At 60.0% G+C, this 20644-nt stretch overlaps 1 protein-coding gene across 1 annotated transcript; it reads left to right on the forward strand.

Moving 5' to 3' along the window:
- The first annotated feature begins 178 nt into the window (after positions 1-178).
- On the forward strand, positions 179-12661 carry SAE1 (SUMO1 activating enzyme subunit 1). Its single transcript, XM_063140709.1, has 9 exons — positions 179-364; positions 3545-3656; positions 5465-5638; positions 5880-6022; positions 6322-6421; positions 8620-8725; positions 10706-10850; positions 11972-12041; positions 12413-12661. Exons 1-9 carry the CDS (start codon positions 252-254, stop codon positions 12503-12505), a joined length of 1056 nt encoding a protein of 351 aa, XP_062996779.1. The 5' UTR covers positions 179-251; the 3' UTR covers positions 12506-12661.
- The last annotated feature ends 7983 nt before the right edge of the window (positions 12662-20644 follow it).

Raw genomic sequence — 20644 nt, forward strand, 5'->3', positions numbered from 1 at the left:
GCCGCGGCAAGGGCGGCGGAAGCGCCCGAGCGCCGACGGAAATGGCCGAGCCCAGCGGGGGAGGGGCGGCCGCGACGTCACCGCGCGACGCGGCGTCGCGGACGTGGCTGCGTCACGGGCAGGAGGAGGAGGGGGCGGGCGGGCGCGAAACAGCGAGAGCGCGCCAGCGGCCGCGCGACGAACCTGCCCGCGCTGAGAGGCGCCGCGATTCAAAGGCTCGACGCCACGCGGAGGCAGGCAGGCAGGCAGGCATGGTGGAGAAGGACGAGGCTGAGCCCGGCCCGGGCGGCGGCGTCATCAGCGAGGAGGAGGCGGCGCAGTATGACCGCCAGATCCGGCTCTGGGGGCTGGAAGCGCAGAAACGGTAACGGCAGCGGCGCCGGCACAGCCAGGCCCAGGCCCAGGCCCGCTCTCCCTCCCTCCCTCCCTCCCTTGCAGGGCTGTCGTCAACCCCCGCCGCCCGCTTCCCCGGGGCCGCTGCAGGCCCCGCAGGCGACCGAAGGGCCGGGCTGGGCTGGGCTGGGCGCCGCTCGCCTCCTGGAGCTCCGGAAGTGCCGCGCCGGCCCTGGCTGCAAGCTCCCGCCGCCCCCGAGCCCAGCCTGCCTCTTCCCCTGTGCATGTGCAGAGCGCCCGCCGCGGCCACTCGCCCCGATCGCCCGGCTGGGCCCAAGACCCTGGGAGTAGCGACAGCCCCCCCCCTCGGGGCCCCTCCCAGGGTGGTTCTGGGTCCAGATGTTCCCCGACAGAGCGCGCCTCCCCTCCCTCCCCCCCCCGCAGCACCTGGCTCCCACATTCCCAAATATTTTGTGTCTTCTTCCGCACCCTGCGCCGCTCCTTCCTTCCTGCCAGCTGGCTGGTGGTGCTGGTGGGCAGCCCTCGCCCATGGCGGCCACGACCTCCTCCTCCTCCTCCTCCTCCTCCTCCAGCACCACAGTCGGATGCTGGCCCTGGAAGATGCTTGGCCCCGTGCAGGGGTGGTGGCGGTGGTGGTGCTCACAGCAGCCTTGCCCCTGGCTCCCGCCCCCTGCCCTCCAGCCGCAGCCCCAGCTCTGTCCCAGCCACCCCCAGCTTCTCTCCTCCCCAAACTTCTGGGTCCAGCCTGCCCTCTCTCCAGCAAGGGCCACCGAAGCCAACCCACAGCCACTGCTTCCAGAAGGGCCCGAGGTGCCGTCCCCCCATCAGCCCCTTCCGTTCTGGCCCCAGTCGCCTGCTTCTCCCCCTTCTAGCCCCTGGTTGCCTTACGGGGGGGGGGGAGTATGGAGCTGCCTCTCCTTGTCACGGCTCCCAATTCACTCCTTTGCTGTCTGCCCCACTGAGAAATGCCCCACCATAACCACTGCCCTTCTTTTCTCCCTAAGCACCAGGCAGTCTCTCCCCACTCACAGTTGCTCCCTAAAAGCTTCTGGCTGGCTTGGGGGGGGGGATTTCTGCCCCGCAACATTGCAAGACTGAGGGAGGCGAGAGAGGAGGGAGCCCGTTATCCCATAATGAGCAAGATGGGTTCCACATCTGTCCAAATAGTGATAAATGCCACCTGTGCAGTTCAGGGCCAGGATACCTTCAGGGACGCCACCTGCCATGCCCATCTCCCAGGCCACTTGCTGTCTTCCGGGGAGGCCCCCTTGCTCCCTTTGGCGATGCTGTGGCACCAGGCCCTGTGGGATGATCTCCCTTGTGGCCTCAAGGCCGGCGTCCTTTGGGCGTCTATTGAGAAGGCGCCTGCTTGCTTTGGCCTCCTCCCCCAGCCGTGAACGGTCTTTGTGCCGGCGTCGTGGTATTACTTTGTGTGTACATGTATGCAATTTTTGTTCGCTTTATTCTTTTGTAAGTTGCTCCAGGATTTGTTTCAAATGAGAAGCGGTATATAAGTACTGGTAATAAATGAATAACACCCAAAGTAAGCAACACCTATTCCTCGCTTTCACTCACAGAAAGATTAATTTGGATTATAACCCACATTTCAGTCTCAAGTATGTGTTGAAAGGGTGGGAAATGCCACTCTTTTGCTCCATCCAGATGTGCCCCTCTCCCCCTCCCCCCGTTGCCCCAAAGCTTTTGGCTCCCCTATTCCCAGGTATTCCGTGGGTGCCTCCCCCTACCACACCCATGGTGCTCCCCCTTCCCAGCTAAGGATGACTGGTGTTGGTGGGCAGCCTTCTCCCTCCGATGGACGGACGATGGCCCTGGGAGGCCCATGGCCCTCAGCAGGGTGGGAGCTTGTCCAGAAAACACCTGCCTTCCCAAATAGCCCTCCTTGTTTCCCGGCCCTCCAGCCACTGTGGTTGGCAACCAAAATGACTAGTTTCACTGGCTAATAATTGGTTGGTCTGATATTTATTTATTACATTTATATACCGCCCCACAACCGAAGCTCTCTGGGCAGTTCACAAAAGTTAAAACGGTAAACAAAAAAGTATACAAAATTTAAAAACCATCAGGAACATAAAAACAACAGTATAAAAACAACAGTATCCATTTAAAAACAACAGTTCTGGGGTCCGTTAGAAAACAAACTTAGCGTTGTTAAATGCTGTTAAATGCCTGGGAGAAGAGAAAAGTCTTAACCTGGCGCCTGAAAGATATCAGTGTTGGCGCCAGGCAAGCCTCATCTGGGAGATCATTCCACAGTCGGGGGCCACCACTGAAAAGGCCCTCTCCCTTGTTGCCATCCTCCGTGCTTCCCTCGGAGCAGACACTCAGAGGAGGACCTTAGATGTTGAGCACAGTGTACGGGTAGGTTCATGTCGGTAGAGGCGTTCCATCAGGTATTGCGGTCCCAGGCCATGTATTTATTTATTTATTTATTTTATTACATTTCTATACCGCCCAATAGCAGGAGCTCTCTGGGCAGTTCACAAAAATTGTAGGGCTTTATAGGTTAAAACCAGCACCTTGAATTGGGCTCAGAAACGTATAGGCAGCCAATGCAAGTGGGCCAGAATTGGTGTTATATGCTCAAACCTCCCTGTTCTAGCTATCACTCTGGCCACTGCATTTTGCACAAGCGGCAGCTTCCAAACTGTCTTCAAAGGCTGCCCCATAGAATCATAGAATAGCAGCGTTGGAAGGGGCCTACAGGGCCATCAAGTCCAACCCCCTGCTCAATGCAGGAATCCCCCCTAAAGCATCCCTGACAGAGGGTTGTCCAGCTGCCTCTTGAATGCCTGTAGTGTGGGAGAGCCCACAACCTCCCCATGTAGAGGGTATTGCAGTAATCTAATTTGGAGGTTACCAGAGTATGAACAACTGAAGCCAGGTTATCCTTGTCCAGATAGGGGCGTAGCTGGGCCACCTACCAGAGTTGGTAGAAAGCACTCTGTGCCACCGAGGCCACCTGACCTCAAGTGACAGAGATGGTTCTAGGATCTAATCTGATCAGCTGACCCTAGACAAAAACCTGCCACTCGCATTTTTGACTGCTTGATTTTGGTTGGCAGTTGGTTTCTTCCTAGATTGAATTGCATAGTAGCTGCCACCTGCCAGAGGCTCAGGTACTGGCATTGGAGGGGGGGCATTAATGCCTGCTGCCTCTTCTGCTCCTCAGCCTCCGGGCATCTCGGGTGCTGCTGGTAGGCATGAAAGGCCTGGGAGCGGAAGTGGCGAAGAACCTCATCCTGGCAGGCGTCAAAGCTCTGACCATGCTTGACCATCAGCAGGTGGGTGTTCTTCTGTTATGCGAAGCAAGTCGCAAGGGGATCCCTGCAGCTACAGGAGCCCTTTCCCATGTTCCCTGCCACGCTGCGTACCTGAGCGTCTCCTAATCCTGCAGTGGGGGGCTTGGTCATATCAGGGCAACCATAAGCCATTGTGCGAGAGTGCATCTGCCTACTGGCCCAGACAAACCTTCATTTTATCCTACTTTCCAGGCAAAATTGTCTTGCGTTTGGCAAGAATTCAGCATAGTGCTGGTGTCGAGCTTAACGCAAGGAATACAAGAGAAAGGGCCTCGAGGAAGGAGAGCCATAATGTGGCAAGTTGTAAACAGGCCTTTGTATCCCACGGAGGCTAAGCTGATCTTCCCTTGCCGGTGTTCTTGCTCTGATGGAAGTGGTGCAGAGCGGAGTGAGGCTGGAATCATATTTTATTTAGATGAGCGTTGGATGTGAAAAGCGGAAAGCAGGTTTAATTTTGTGATTGCAATGCAGCACGTGGATTTTTGGCCACAAGGTGGATCTTTTTCTTTTCTTTTGCTTCTAGCAGGAGACGAGCAAGAGTTTGCAAGAAAGGGAATCCAAGAGGAATCTTGTTGGGAGAGCACAAATGCGCAGCCTCCGTGCGCTTCCTCAGGGCAAGGCGCAAAGACAGCGCCTGCTCTTCTGCTGCTTAAGCAGTGATACATCCATTCTAGCGCTTCAGTCAGCTCACACCTGGGCAATGCTGTCATCTCCCTTTTAGGCCTCCTGTGTTTTTGACAGCTGCACGAAAGGCCTTTCAACTGCCTGATGTTTCCCTATCGAATTTCTGAATGTCCTGCAATGGTTAAAGGCACAGAAGAGCCGTTCCGGGGGGGGGGGGGGGGAGATCCTGAAGGTTATCGTGGCTTTCACCTGGTTAACACCCATGTGCTCTTAAACTAGGGGTTTAGTGGTTCAGTGGCACAGCACCTGCTTTGCATACAGAAGGCCTCGGGTTCAATTTCCGGCACATCCAGGTAGAACTAGGAAAGAATCCTGACAAACCCTGGAGTGAGAGCCACGGCTGCTGGTCAGTGTCGACAGTACTGGGCAAGATGGACCAAATGGTCGGTCTGAGGCAGCTTCCAATGCTCCTAAACTCCTGTAATTTGGAGTAATTTAAGTGGCACTACTGGGATTCCAGGCAGGCCCATACCCAGGCAGCCCAGATGTATTTGGCGATATTTTAATTGGATTCTGTTCTGAGCTGAACTAAGTGAATCTTCCTTCATTCCTTTTTGCTTTTGTGTCATGTGTCCCTTAGATTGTAAACCATTATTATTACAAAATACAAACCGGCCCACCAGTGTTTTGACATAAAAGCAGCATGCAAGCAAGTAAATGTGGTGGAGGGCTACAATGCCAGATTACAGCCAGGCATGGAGACCTGGGTCCAAATCCCCACTCCGCCATGAGGCTGGCTGGGTGACCTTGGACCGATTACAGCCTCTCGGCCTAATCTACCTTAGAGGATTGTCCTGACGATAAAATGGAGATGAGGACCTTGTATGACATGAGGGACCAGAAGGAGCAACAGTTCCCTTTGGAAAAGTGCTTGCAGCAAGGTGGGTTAGGCTCAGCGCTGAGGGGGGGAGACGGGGGACCCTCATTGGCCCCTCCCTCTTCTCCTGGGTGCTTCTACTTAACAGGAACAAAATGCCAGGAATACCAGCCATCCCGGGGCTGTTATTTATCTCTCCGGGTGCCTGGGATTTCCCCCAGCTTTGAGTTCACCCTCGTCCCTAAGTGCGAGTCCATTCCGAGGGGGCTCCTTCTTCTCTGCTACCCAGGTATCGCCAGAAGACACACGAGCGCAGTTCCTGATCCCCGTGGGTTCGTTGGGCAAGAACAGGGCGGAGGCCTCGTTGGAGCGTGCGCAGGACCTCAATCCCATGGTGGATGTGAAAGCGGACCCGGAGGACGTCGAGCAGAAGCCTGACGAGTTCTTCACTCGTTTCGATGTGGTGAGTTTCGGCACGAGGGGCGGCTCTGGCTTGCCTGCCTACCAGCGCCCACAGACCTTGCTAAGAGCTTCAGGAGGGGGAAGAGCCCCACGCCACTTTTGACTCCGCGTTGCTCTCACCGAATGCCTGAGAGCTGCCTCTGCTTCTGAGCGTCCGTCCCACAAGTCCAAGGCGAGGGGCGAAGGGATGCCTTCTTTTGTTGAAGGCGCCCGCCCCGCCCCGCCCGGCTTTTGCCTTGCAGGTGTGCCTGACATGCTGCTCCCGGGAGATCCTGTTGAAGGTCGACCACATTTGCCACAAGAACCGCATCAAGTTCTTCATGGGCGATGTCTTTGGTTACCACGGCTACATGTTTGCCAACCTGGGCGAGCATGAATTTGTGGAGTGAGTCTGCCTGAGGTTGGGGGGCCGAGGCTGCAGCTGGGAGCTTGCTGGGAAACACCCCTGAACTGGCTCTGGGGGGTTCCACGCAGGGGGCCTCCAGGCTTGAGAGCAGGGGCTTGGAGAGACGACCCGGCAGATCGCCTCTCTCTGCAGCATGGCCACTGGAGGGCGCCAGAGAGCTGTCCTGGGTTCCTCTGTGTTGCTCCTTCTGCCTCTCCTGCCCTGATGAACGTCAGGCAGGTGTGGCGAAGGAGGGCGGGTGAGCTCTGGTGGTGTTAATCTCTCTCTGTGCCTTGTAGAGAGAAGGTGAAGCTCAGCAAAGCCAGCCAGGGAGTGGAGGACGGGCCTGACGCAAAGAAGGCCAAGCTGGATTTCTCGGAGACCACCCTGGTGAAGAAGGTGTGTGGGAGCGCTGCGTCTGAGGAGCCCAGGGGCCCCTTGGAGCAGAGGCAGGAGGATCCCTGCCTGCACCCAGCAAGGCGTTGCTCTTTCAGGGAGGAGGCAGTCGCCAGGCTGCTTCTGCTGGAGGCGCCTTCCCCTCTTCCCTCTGTTTGACTTTAGCTGCATGCAGCGGTGCGTAGTTTCCTAGGCTTTCCTCCCAGGCCTGCTGCTGCTACTGAGCTGCGCCTTCCTCCTCCTCCTCCTCCTCCTCCTCCTCCTCCTGCCTTCAGGCCAGGCTGCCCTTGTCCTCCAACCCAGTGCAACGTATCCATTTTTGCTTAGCCTCCAGACCCATCTGCAGTCCTTCCCCTTCCTTTTCCTGGAAGATTTGTACTCTGGCTGAGCGGCCTTCAGTGGCAGCCCTCAGCAGGCTTAAATGATGCAGAGATGAGAAGGAGCCATCCCACATGCTCCGAGGGGTCAGCCAGCCTCCCTCGGAAAGCCCGCCTTAGCTCTGTTTTGGGCAAATCAGCCCCGTGGCCTCTGTCAAAGGGCATCACCTCAAGGACATGCTTGCAGCTTTGTTCTTTAGGTGGGCAAGAGCGGGGGGCTCCTGGACATGAATGGCCGTATCAGGACCGGGGCTGCTGTGGGAAACGGCAGTTCCGCTAGGGCTGTACGCATTGTGTGCCGAGCCTTGCCAGGCGGGACACAGAGGACTTGGGCAGAGTGAGCCCGTCCTGCCCTCCAGGGTTCTGCTTCCAGAGTTCAGTGTCTTCAAAGACCTTTGGGATTTTTTCTCAAGGAGCTGTGGGGGCAGAGAGAGGGAAGGCCTGGAAACTGGCTTGCGTTGGCCCTTACTGGGTTGAGGATAGGGTGTGACGATGGAGAATAGAGCCAGCCTGGGAGGGATAGAGCTGTGGTGGATGCACAAGTTGGCATCTAAAGAATTTGGGCGGCAGCATTTATTTGTTTGATTTATAGCTTTCTGTTAGTTAAAAAAAAAATGAGCTCTGGCTGATGGGTCTGGTCACTGCTCCGCCTCCCCAAATGTGAAGTGATGTTGTGGGGCTTCCTGGGCGTGAAATCATAAGGAGACTTGAGTGCTAAAATGCTCTTTCTTAAGCCCCCCCAGCCTCTAGGGGGAACTGAGGAGAAGCAGCAGCAGCGTGGGTCATAGAATCATAGAATAGTAGAGCTGGAAGGGGCTTCTAAGGCCATCAAGTCCAACCCTCCCCCCTGCTCAGTGCAGGAATCCACCTTAAAGCATCCCTGACAGATGGCTGTCCAGGTGCCTTTTGAAGGTCTCTAGTGTGGGAGAGCCCACAACCTCCCTAGGTCACTGGTTCCATTGTCGTACTGCTCTAACAGTCAGGAAGTTTTTCCTGATGTCCAGCTGGAATCTGGCTTCCTTTAACTTGAGCCCGTTATTCTGTGTCATGCACTCTGGGAGGATCGAGAAGAGATCCTGGCCCTCCTCCGTGTGACAACCTTTTAAGTAATTGAAGAGTGCTATCATGTCTCCCCTCAGTCTTCTCTTCTCCAGGCTAAACATGCCCAGTTGTTTCAGTCTCTCTTCATAGGGCTTTGTTTCCAGACCCCTGATCATCCTGGCTGCCCTCCTCTGAACACACTCCAGCTTGGAGAGGACATTTTCATGTGGACGAGAACGCTGCTTGCTTTGTCTGCAGCCCTGGATTCCCTGGCTTGAGACATCTGGTCTTGCATGGGTTGCGCCGGGGCAGCGTAGATGGGGTGATAATGTTCCCAAAATGTAGCCAGCCCAGCCCCACCCAGCCTTCAAAACCTCCCCCGCCCCCTGCTGCCAGGTGTGTTTTATTCCGAGTCACCTCTGAGCAACCCTGTTGTAAGCTTCCTTGAAGGGAGGAATTGTTCAGAATGATTTATTTATTGCATTTTTATACTGCCCAATAGCTGAAGCTCTCTTCGATAGCAAGTAAAGTGTACCAAAATAATGAAAACAAGACAGCTGAGCTCTCATCCTGTGGAGGTGGGGGTGGGGGGTTTCCATGCTTTAACCAGGCCTATAGTTCTGCCTTGCAGTGTTTCCCTGGAAAGATGACTGCTCACGGGCTTCTGTGCTGTCGGTTCTTGCTGCGAGTGGGATGGGTGTTTTCCGCTCAAGCAGAGGGCAGTTGGCCTCTGTCTGAGCTGGCACGTTTCCATTCATTCTCTGTCCTTTGCTTCTTCCCCAGCGTGTGGCTTTCTGCCTCCTGAAAGAGGCCCTGGCGGTCAGCTGGAGCACTGAGAAGGCTAAGGCAGTCCTGAAGCGCACCACACCGGATTACTTCCTGCTCCAAGGTGAAGCGCCCCTTGGGGGCCGAGTGAGGGTGTGCTGGACCCTGGGAGCAGAGGGGGCAGTGCTCCATCGTGTCACATGACACGCTTCTTAGGATCATATGACCCCTGACCGTGGCAGACAATGGAGCTGTGTCCAGCTGGCAAAAGCACGTGAGCTCCTTGCTGTCCCATGGAGCAGCAGGGGAGTTCTGTGCAGGCGCAGCTGAGGCAGGCGAAGGGCATTGCGCGACTGTCCCTGGAACAGGCCAGGCATTCATCCCTTGGATGCTTCTGCTTGGTGACACGAGGACCCAGCTCTCTTCCCTAGATATGGGGCGTGCGGGGGGTGGGGGTATGCACACGTGCCGGGCCTGAGGAGGGGGGGCTTCCCTTTGATCTGTGTCCATCTCCCTAATGCAGGGCAATGCTGCATGGTTGCAAAGCAGCAGCCCCATTGCCAGCCAGAATGTGGGTGTCCAGGGCAGAACTGTTCCATTCTTTTGAAGAGACGCACCACTGGCTGGCAAGAGGGTTGACATCGTGCTCATTCTCGGTGACGAGGGGAGTTTAGGATACAGGTGCAACTTTGGCCTGCAGAATCAAGCAGGTGCTTTATGATCTTTTCCAAACCATTGTTGTTCTGGGAGATCATCTTTCTCCTCCTTCCTTGTTGGTTTTCCCTCCCTCCTTCCCCATCCCTTGGGAAAAGGGTTACCATCTGCCTGTGTCTCCGCACGTGCTCGTGTGTGTGTGCGTCTGTGTGCAGGAGCAAGAAATGGGGTATGTGCTGCCGGTCACAGGGAAGCTGAGAGACCAGCCTGAGCTGAGTCCAGGAAGCCGTCCGCTGGCTGCTTGTAGGGGCTGTTGCTGTCGCCGCCGCTGGGCCAGGAGGTGCCCTGCCTGCTCACTTGTGCGCATGGGCAGAGCATGAGGGAGGGGGAGGAGAGAAGCAGCCACTTCCTGGGATGGGTTAGGGTGGATGCCAGCTCCAACTTTTTCTTCTTTTTTTAGGCTGAAAATTGAGGATAGCAGCCGCTGGCTAAAAATGCCGTGCTATGCCAGCCTGGGATGTGGCTTCTCTCACTGGGGTGCCATGCTGGGTGGGTGGGTGGTGCCCCATGACGGGGCACCTCGTGCCATAATGCCGCCTCTTTCCCTGTCCGTGCTGGGAAGGCAAGTGGGCCGGAGCAAGGAGGCCGAGTGCCACCAGAGGCCGAGGCATTCACCGAAGCCGGGTCCACCTGGAGCGGCTGGTCCAGCTTCCAGCCTCTCGGCCCAAAGCAGTCACTGCAAGCACAGTGTCAAAGAATCCTGTCAATTTGAGGAAAACCATTCTCGTTTATGACCACAGAATTTTATCATGAGCCATTGACCTAACTTGCGGGTTTATTGGTTTGTTTTGGTCAGGTGTGTGGGGTCCGCCCTGCCCACCCGCCCTCGATATCTGGACATAGGAGGCCACCTGCAGTTTGGGAGCTGTTTCTGGGAAGTGGCTGCTGGCCTGGTGTTGCATTCTCTCCCCTGACTCTGTGACCCACATCAATTGTGGATTGGAACCCAGCCCTGAGGAGACGGCTGCCTGCTGCAGTAGTTAGTTCAGGCACGCAGGGCCCACGTGGAAGGATGGCGTTTGTCTGAGTGGGCGCTTGGGCTGTCCTGCTTGGGCGCTTGCATGCGCCACTCTGTGTGCGTGCCTGTCCCCTTTGCACCTTCATTCGCACGGTGGAGAGTGCTTGCATGGCTTAGGCGGTGTGATGCACAGTGTGGAGAGGGCCGCCCGTGAGACCTGTGGAAGCCACTGGCACTCTGTGGGAGCTCTGGCGCCCACTTGCAACAGTCTTCAACAGGTCCAAGGGCCCAGGACAGCTGGAGGCTCCAGGAGACTGCCGGATAGGAGGGTGGCCGGAGGGTGGGCCATCTTGGAGGTCCTTCAGTCCAGGGTTACGGCATGTCTGCCCCCTCTTGTGAAGCTCACGATCTCACTGCCGTCTCCTCTTGCAGTGCTCCTGAAATTCCGGACCGAAAAGGGTCGCGATCCCTCCCTGCAGAGCTACGCAGAGGATGCAGAGCTGCTCCTGCAGATGCGCACCGATGTTCTGGCCTCTCTGGGAGTTGGGAGCGACCTGCTCCCTGATGACTTCGTCAGGTGAGTGCCTCCATGGGCTCTGCTCCCCAGAGGTGTATTTTCTGGCTCAGGCTGGCCCTTCCCCTGCCTTCCTGGGCCAGGGCCCACATTCCAGGCCACTGCTAGGCTTTGCTCCCTTGGCTTCAGCACTCACTCACCCACCCGGTTGGCCCGTAGTGCCATGGCACATCTGGGCAGCTGTCTGCCAAGCGGCCCTCTGGGTCGTGGAGGCCTTGTGTGTCCAGGCTGCTTGAGGCGCCAGGAGTTGGGGAAGGAGACTGGCTTAGGGCGCTGGGGAGGGAAGCAAGCCATCCGCGTGAGCGCTGACAGGGCTGCGTCCCCTTTGCGTGGCCTGGCTGGAGGCCCTGAAGAAGCAGGGAGGAGGGGGTTCTCTGTGGCCGGTGGTCGCTCTGCCTGTCCACTCTGCTTGCCTCTGCGCTGGCTGCTCCACTTCATGGGGGGGGGGCAGCTTGTCTGCTGGCAGGAGCTCAGTGCCCTCCTCACACCCCCTACCCCAGGTTCAAACATTAACACTTAATGTACAGTCCTCGCTGGGTAGCCCGGGAGTTGTGCTATGCTGCTCCACATTTTGCCTGGAAGCTTCCTGGGCTGGTGGCTCATTGCCCTTGGGCAACCTTGCTTCGGGGAGGGTGGAGAGGCTGCTGTTCCCGTTTCCTTCCTAGTGGGGAGGGGGGCTGGCTATGTAGGTGGGCGGCAGCGGCAGCAGCCCCTCCCGTGCCCGTCTGGGGACTGGCTGGGCTTGGCAGCCCCTTCCATTGGCATGTTGCTGCACGCCGCTCACCGGGGGACTGGCCAGAATGCGGGGAGAGGAATGTGGGCCTGCCTTGGGGGCGAGCGGCTGGGGGCTATGTTTAGCAGAGCTGTCTGGAGCATGTGGGGGCACCTTGCCCAAGCCACCCTGGACCGTGTGGAATTCCCACTAGCCGGGTGCGCAGTGGAGAACACGCCAGGCAGGCTTGTGTTGCCTGGGTGACAGTGGACCGAGGGGGGCACGGGATGCAGCCCTTGCCTTCTGCAGGGCACCAGTCTGCTCCTGCTGGCTTCACAAAGGGGCAGGCCCCACAGATCTCAAGCCCAGCCCGGTGCACAGTTTTTGACAGTTCCCCGTTTCTGTCACTTAGCTGCTGCTTCTCAGAAATGGCTCCTGTATGTGCTGTGGTTGGAGGAGTGCTCAGCCAAGAGGCTGTCAAGGTAAGGTGTGTTCTCCTTGGCCTAAGCATGCCTCCCCCTGGGTGTTGATCTGGATTTGGGGGGCGATGGGGGCTCTCTTCTGTGGATGGTGAGTTGCTGGTCCCACCCATCAGCAGCACAGCTGCAAACTGTATCTTGTGTCTCCTCTCTCCCCCCTCCCTCCACCCCCCCAAGCTGAGCATTCCTGGGGAAGGGCGTGGGGGATCTTGGCCTTGAGTGAAGCAGAATGCGGCCTTGGCCTGGCCTGCAGTGCAGGTGTTACAAGCATCTTCCTCTACCGCCTCCTTTGTGATTGGGGAAAGTTCCCTCGCTTCTTGCCAGAGACCTGCACCTCCGCTCATGTCTCTCGCCCCCGCCCCTCCTGTCTCTAGGCCCTGTCTCAGCGAGATCCTCCGCTCAACAATTTCTTCTTCTTCGATGGCATGAAGGGCAACGGGGTCGTGGAGTGCCTGGCCCCCAGCTGAGCTTGAGTCTCTCGGGACGGCAGGCATCCCACAGCCTTGGCAAACGTGGGCTACCTTGTGGAGGCTGAGCGGTCGACCCTCCCCTCTTCTCCCCACCTCCAAATCAACTTGCGTTTGTGTGTTCCCTTAGCGCTCAATAAAATGAATCCTCTTTTAGTGACTCTCTGTTTCCACTCCTGTCCAAATAGGTGGGGTGGGGGGAAGTTGTGCCCATTGGTTATTGCTGAGCAAAGGACTCTTCTTGCTTTGCTGGAACTAGGAGGTTGGTGGGACGCGGGAACGGACAAGATCCGGCAGCTGCTGTTGCTCTGTGGCCTGTCAGGGTGGAACGCCACAGCCCTGCTGGGCAGGTGCTCTCTTGCTCAGTCCGTTTCTCTAGCTGTGAGGCGGCTCTGTGGTCAAACAGAGGGGCAGCACGAGGCCTCCCTTCTCTCCCGACCCCTTGCCTGGGAAAGAGCAGCTCCTGGGCGAGGCCGCCCTCCAGGGGCTGAGCCCAGCATTCTGCAGTGAGGGCCGCTGCTCTCTGTGTGAAGGCCGCTGAGCCCCGCTCCGGCTGCCCTGTGCCCACTGCAGAGGAGTCTTTGGACCACGGCGGCAGAAGCCAGATGTCTCACGGTACAGAAATGAACAGCTGCTGCCTTAGTTCATTTTTTATTGAAAAGGAAACATACAAAATTCTTTCTCTCCGCCCCACCCACCCCCCGCCCCAAGGTACAGATACACCACCACCCCCTCAAGTATGTACAGGCAGCACCAAGTCGTCCTATGTACAAGCACAGAGATCCCAGAATATGTACATACAGCAGCTGCTGCACCACGGCCATGCAGCTCCGTGCACCCCTCCCCACACCCCGTCCAAGGCCCAGGCAAATCCTATTTACAACGGACGCTGCTTGGCCTGCCCCCACAGACAACAGGTCCCATGTGCAAGTCTCTTCCCACCCGCCCCCCTGTCCCACCCCTGTACAGGCTCAATGAACAGTATTCACATAGTGCTAACGTGCCCCTCACCCCCACCCCACCCCAGTGAGCAGCTCTCCATAAGGCACTGCTGGGCGGGGGGGGCAGAGCAGAACGATGACCCTGCAGTGTGCCACGTGCCCACCCAGGGCAGGCGCTCTGATGCCCCAACTGGGCGGCAGGCCTGGGGTGGGGGCTGCATCGGCGTGGGTTGTGCCGAGGTGACTCTCAAGTCCTGGTGTGGCTTGTTGCCCTCCTGGCCAGCAGGAAGTGAACATGAGTCCCTCCACAAGCGGCTGTGGGGTCCGTGGCCCGCTATCCCCTCGCAGGCAGGTTGTACAGGATGCCCAGCAGATGGAAGACGACGTGGTAGAAGTGGCCCCAAAGGACACCATGCGGCCTGGGTTCCTGTGGGGGACGGGGAAGAGGAAGGTGGTTGTAAAGTGGGATTCGTGGAGCTGCGCTGAAATCCCAGCCCAGCCGTGCCTCTCCAGCGCTGCCACCCTCCCTGTCCCGCTACTTGGCTCTGCTAGAGGACTCCAGCAGGGCCGCTGGTCCCACCGCCGCTGCCGCCTCTGTGAGCTCCCCCCCCCCCCCCGCCCCGCCTGCTGTGCCTGGCCTTATATCCCAGGGCTATTTATAGGCCATGAGTCAGCGGCTGGGACCTGCCCAGCTCCCTGAGCAAACAAGCTGGAGGGGGAGGTGGCCCAGCTGGGGTCTTTGTGGCCTTGGAGGAGGCTACAACCCAGGCCGCCTCTGGAGTTCCTTGGCAGCTGGAGGAAGGTCCAGTGACGTCGGGCTCCAGCCCGCCTTTGAGTGAAAGGCAGCCAGAGTCCAAGCCTCTTTCTCCCCTCCACCCCCCTCCCCCGGCTTCACTTCATCAGGTATAAAGCTGTCAGTGGCTACTGGCCAGGATGGCTATATGCCTGGGCTTCTCAGTGGGACATCTGGCTGGCTGCTGTGGCCACTGAATGCAGAGCTAGAGAGAGGCCCTCTTGGGTCCCCTCCTTTCGCTCATTGCTCCCAATCCCTTCCCCTGTCTGCCCCAGAAGGCTCACCCTTTGCTCGTGGTCTTGGTGGAACTGGTCTCCCATGTGGCGAAGGCGGGCGCCGATGGCCTGCTCCAGGCTGGGCGGGCTCCTGGGAAGGAGGTGCCCATTGGACTGCGTTGCCCCCTGCTGCTCCGGCCGCGTCGGGGCCTCCTCGTGATCGCTGCTGTGGGTGGCAGGTTGCACATTCCCTGAAAAGGAAGGAAAGGGAGGTCAAGGCAAAGCAGCCAACAGCCCCTTTCCCAGAGAGGCTGGTGAGGGACGGAGCAGCAAGAGCTGTGGGGGGTGGCGGGGTGGGGGAGCCTGAGAGCTCCGCTTCCTGTATCCTTGGCAACTACAGCCTGTTGCCACTGAAAGGGATCATTTCAGGACACAGACCCTGTCTGTCTGTCTGAGCCGGAGCTGGTCTCTGCACAGGCCCCCTCCCACCTGCAACTCAGCCCACCTCACTCTGTGGGTTCTTCTCCCGCCCCGCCCCGCCGGGTATGTTTCATCCCACACACTGCATGACGGGTGTTATCTTTGGGGCAATGTTAGCCCAGGTGCCCCTTCGCATTCATTACGGTGCTGCTGTGCAGCATTTCGCTGGGGCTGGGCTGCTGGGGGGTGTTCCAGTCTCGCTGTCCTTCCCCGCCCCGTTTGACTCAGCATGCACAAGCACTGCTGTAGGGGCACGAGGGAGGTGTGTCCCCGCGGCAGAGGTCCGCCCCCCAACGCACACACACGGGGAGCTGCACAATGGGCAGCGGGACGGAGCGCTGCCCGCGGAGCCAGGGAGGGCGGTCAGGGCCCGTGTCCTGTCCCGCCCCGCCACCCAGGCGCTCCTCCGGAGCCTTCGGCAGAGGCAGGGCGAGTGGGGCGGACGTGAGCGCGCAAGAGGCCAGAGGGGCTTGGACGCCGGGCCTCAACGGACCTGGCCCTCGTGTGCCCAGCGCTCGGGCGGGCGGGCGGGCGGGCGCGGTGGCCTCGGCAGGAAAAAGGAAGGGTCCGGCTCGCCCGTTGGGCAGCTGCGACCCGTTGGGCTGCGCCCAGGGCCAGCCTGCCGCTTGCGCTCTGTCGCCCGCCCGCCTCCCGGAGCAGCGGAACCCTTTCCTCGCCGAAAACCAGCGCCGAGACGCCCGGGAAGGACCCGATCCACGGCGGCGCTGGGGCTGGAGAAGGGCCGTGGGGAGCGCTGCCGGGCTCGAGGCTGCCTGAGGAGAAGTCGCGCCTTCCGCGGCGTTTCTTTTACGCCTCCTCCCAGTTGGAGGGAAGGGCGCTCTGCCCATGGTCAGAGACGCTGGGAGACTCCTCACTTCCCGAGAGCGCGGAGACCAGGGCGACCCCGCAGCATGCAGGCCACCCCCACGCGGAGCGCCAGGACCGGAACGCCACTCACCGCGCGCGCCGCTGGAGCGGCTCCTGGGGGGCTCCTGCCCCCGCCCGCAGCGATAGATGCAGTTCAGCCCGGGCGGCCAGGCGAGCGGGGGACGGCAGACGGGGGGCGGCAGGGCCACCGTCCCCCCCATAGGGCAGGCTGGGCTCCCGGGCACAGCTGCTGTCGGCTCGGCGCGGCTCCGCTCCTGCAGTGGTCTGGCCATGGCGCTCGGCGGGATCTACCGGGCGAGGAGGCAGGCGGTCAAGGCGCCGCACGGCGCAGCCTGCCCGGCGCGCCCGCGGCCCGAACGAGGGAGGGGCGGCCGATCGGGGAGGAGGGCGGGCGGACGGGCGCCGTGTTTGTAAACAAACCTAGCAGTGCCGGCCGCGCCGCGCCTGGAGGGGCGCCCCGCCCCGATCCAAGCCCTCCTCCTCCTCCACCCACCCGGATCCAAGTCCTCCACCACCACCACCCGCCTAGATCCAAACCCCCCTCCTCTCACCCCGGCTGCGCTGCAGCCACGTGCGCCCGGCCGCCCCCTACGTTCCCCCCCCCGACTCGGTCTCCCTAATCGGACCCGCCGCCGCACTTACTGCAGCTGCATGAACCCTCCCGGGGCGGTTCGGGGGTCGCTGGGCAGCGCGGTGGCTCCGACGGGGCGGACGGGACGGCGCGGCGCGAGCGGGCGAGCGAGCTGGAGCGGCGGTGGCACTGAACTCGCGGCGAGCCAAGCAGGCAGGCAGGCGCGCGCGGACCAGGCAGCTGCCGAGCCCCGGCAGGCCCCGCCCTCCCTGACGTCACCCGGCCCCGCCCCCTCCGCAGGCAAGTTCGGGCTTGTGCAGGGCCGGGGATCCCCCCGCGGGAGGGGCGGCCTGGCCTGGCCCCGCCCCTGCCGCCCTCCCTCCCGCCGCAGCCCCCGACGGCGCTCGGCCCCGCATTCCCCCGGGCTGCGGCGCTTCCTGGCCGTGCGGGGCGCGCCAACCGCCTCCCTCCGCTGGTCTCGCAGGCCCCCCGTGGGTGTGTCGTTGGCGCGCTTGCAGCAGCCGGAGGGGCGCAGCGAAATACAAAACAGATAGAACGGGAAACATTCCGAACCATGAAACCAAAGGAGCGTCCTGCGAACCCTTTCGGCTACAGCAGAGACGCCCTGGGAGGCTCCAGTGAAAACATGGCAGGCAGCATGTCCGCGGGGCCTGCTGAGGAGCCACCAATGCGCGGGCCCTGCTCCCTCTTGCCCCTTCTCCCTTCCCAGCCACGCAGGGCCGGCAGGTTGGGTCCGAGGAGACCCATATCCAGCTGGACAACCCTCTGTCAGGGATGCTTTAGGGTGGATTCCTGCATTGAGCAGGGGGTTAGACTCGATGGCCTTGTAGGCCTCTTTCAACTCTGCTATTCTATGATTCTATGAACCCCCGCGGTGAGCGGCTGCCAGTCTGGGGGGCGGGGGAACATGTGGCTTGCCAGGTGGTTGGAGCACAACTCCCCTCTGCCTCAACCAGCAGGGCCAGTGGTCAGGGATGGTGGCACCTGGCGTCCAGCAACATCTGGAGGGCCACAGTTCCCATCCCCCCCTCCACCCCTGGCAGATGCTTGCTGGGCCCATTGTCTGTCTGGCAGCAAAGGGAGAGCGAGCGTGTAGCAGATTTGCCACCCACCGCAATGCACCTCTTCCTCCCCTCCCCCACCCCACTTTCTCCCCCATGCTGATGTGGTCACTGTGCTCTTCTCCCTGCCCCCCAACCTCTACCCCCAATAAACTGAGGAGGCAGGAAGGGAGGCAAGGGGTGATAGGTTGGGCACTGCAAAGCGCTGGCCAAGACTGCCTGAGAGGGCCAGGGGGAATTCTGGCGACATGAAGGTGAGGGCAGCTGGACCCACTCTCTCTCTCTCTTTAAAAGGATGCTGTGGAGGCCCTGTGTCAGCCCCGGGATGCGACGCCAGGTGATCCCGCCAGGTGCTGATGACCAGCCTCTGGCAGGGGTCTGTGGCTGCAATGGTGCCACTTACTCAGTGTTTTGAGCAGGCTCATATGATGGGGAGCAATTCCTGAGCCCCAGGCCATGGAGGGCTTCAATAGCCAGAGCCAGCACCTCTGAGCCCAGAAGGAGATGGGAAGGCCACGCTGCTGGAACAGAATGGAGCTACGCCCCATCTGGCAGAAGGAGGTCTGGCTGCATCGTTCTGAACCAATGGACATTTCTTGGCTGTCTTCAAGGGCAGCCCTTTGTAGAGGGCATTATAGTAACCCAGCCTGGAAGTGACTCGGGATGAACTACTGAGGCCAGGTCTGTTTTCTTTTGGAAAGAGCACAGCTGGCAAGCTAGATGGCACTGGTAAAAGGCACTCCTGGCCCTGCAGCCTCCTGTGCAGCCATAAGAAGCTGTGGGGCTGTTGCTTCCAGGAAGGGCTGCCTGCAACCCCGTGGACAACAGGCTGAGCACTTCTTGCAAGATTGCCTGAGTTCTGCCTGCAAATGGCGGCCTCTGCTCACAGGGGCAAGAGGAGCAGACAGCCCCCAACCACCTGCCTCAGAGCCCTTCCTTCAGCATCAGCCCCCCAGGACAGGGCTGGGGCTGGAGCTTGGCAAAGCCTCCAGACAGCCCCAAGACCCCGTCCACCAAGATGGAATGGAATGGGGGGGCAGAGAGAGGAGAGGAGGCTGCCTTTGTTGAGGCAGGCTGGTGGGGGATTTCCAGCACTCTGAGCCTTTGTGGGCCTTTGTGGGCGTTGTTCTGGTGCTGGGCCTCTTCCCCATCGAAGGGCCTCAGCGCCAGGTCAGTGGGTCATCCCCTCAGCTGAGGAGGGGGAGGAGGGGAGGGGGAGGAGGCTGTTCTCTCCCTCAACCTTCTCCGGGGGGGGGGCATGGGCAGGTACTTTGCTTGGCAGCTCTGTGCAGGGGCCACCTGCTTGGGAGGGCCCCAGAGAAGCCTGAGGGCTAGCTGTTCTTGGCCCAGTGGCATTTGCCTGAAGACTAATGCCTAAACACATCTGTGGCTCTTCTTGGCACACTGTATGTGCAGGAGGCGGAGTGCTTATATCAGCTGCCAGCGATGCCCCCCTGCCTGGCTGGCTGCTCCAGCTACTGAAATGGGCCCTGCCTGCTGGAGGAGGAGAATGCAAGCGGGGCAGGGGCAGGGGCAAGGGGAGCGGAACACACCCACACCCACACCCGCCGTTGATAGGGAGCCTACGGAAGTGCAGAAGTACAATGGCTCCTGCTCTCATTTGTGTCCCTTGTAAGCTTCACCTCTTCCTCCGCTCCTGCCCCTCCTTTCCCCACTGTAAGCTGCTCAGGGCAGGAGCGCTTTCTGATATATTGCCGAGCACACATGGAGATCTCTATTTACAGCTCAATGAAGAAAGTGCTATTGAGCATGTGAAGAGCGCCCTTACCAAACCCCTGAATCACTCGCAGGAGAGAATGGGGCTTGGATGCCTGCAAGGAAATTGCCCCGAACAGGGAGCGGTGTGGAGTCGGCCGCTCGTCTCCTTGTGCAGCCTGCAGCCCAGATGCCAAACCGGGGGTGGGGGGGAGAGAGGTATGCAGCCTGTGTGACTGCCCCTGCCCAACACCAGGCCACCCGCTGCCCCCCCTTGCCCAGTGCCTTTCTGCGCTGCTGCTTGCCTGCCCGCTCGCCCGCCCGCCCCCCCCGTGCCCTCCGGTGGATGGAGGCATCTCGCCGCGTGGCTGGCTGAGCAGAAGCGCCGTGGAGCCAACGAGCGCTCCGTCGCCGGGACGGGCAGGCCGGCTGTGGCCAATAGCAGCAAGAGGCGGAGGGGCTGTGGGAGCGCCTCCGCCGCTGTCTCTATTGCAGCCCTCCATCCTTCCTCCCTCCCCCCCTGCACTGACATCACTGGCTGTTTATTCTTCCTTGGCAGAAAGGGGGAGGGCTGGGCTGGGCTGGGCTGGCACATGCGCCTGGCCGGGCATGAGTAACGCTTTGCTGGGGCTGCTGCGGCGCAAGGCGAATTTGCCCAGTGACAACCACTCAGCACATGCCCGCCTTGCGGTGATGTCATCCTCGGGAGCTGGAGGGTGGGCAGGCGCAAAGGAGGGCAGCCCGGGTGAGTGGTCAGCCTGGATGGGGCGCAGAGGCCCCGGCGTGGGCTCAGGATCCCACCGGGCCAGGATGCCATCCCGGAGCAGGGCACCCCTCCCCCTAAGGGCTGTTCTGCGCTGGCAGACAGCCACTGCCCTGAAATCTGGGACCTGCCAGGCTGGTGTGGAGAAGCTGCAGTCTGAGTCCACAGCAACCAGACCATGCCCACGGCTTTCCATCTCCCGAAAGGCGCAGTGCTTGTGCATGAGCTCAGTTCACTTACTCAGCCTCGCAGACATGGAGTGCAAAGCCTGGGAACACCCAAAGAACTCACTGGGTGGGTCAGGCCGAGGTGCCCACCGCCAAAGCTCTGGGGAGACCAAGGCCAGGCACAATTGCTTTTAGGCCACCTTTGAGGGTGGAACCCTCTCATGGGGGCCTACGGGATAAAAAGACATACAAAAGTGTACAAATCACCCATACGTAAATATACAATAAAGCACTATTAAAACAGGTTGCATTAATAAAACCTGCAGCCCACAGATTACGGGAAGGCCAGTGGAAATCAGTGGCCTTTGGGGCCTTCCTGGAGAGTGGCCAGGGAGGGGCCTGTCGAACCCCTGATGGTCACACAGGAACCAATAGGGGGCCCTTCCCTGTTCCATTCCGTGGTGTAAGTCATCTAATGGGGGTGATCAAGGCTGTTTCCATCCCAAAGCCAGGCCTGAACCTG

The sequence above is a fragment of the Elgaria multicarinata genome, chromosome 13 (assembly GCF_023053635.1).
Source record: "Elgaria multicarinata webbii isolate HBS135686 ecotype San Diego chromosome 13, rElgMul1.1.pri, whole genome shotgun sequence".
In the NCBI taxonomy this organism is placed as follows: Eukaryota; Metazoa; Chordata; class Lepidosauria; order Squamata; family Anguidae; genus Elgaria; species Elgaria multicarinata.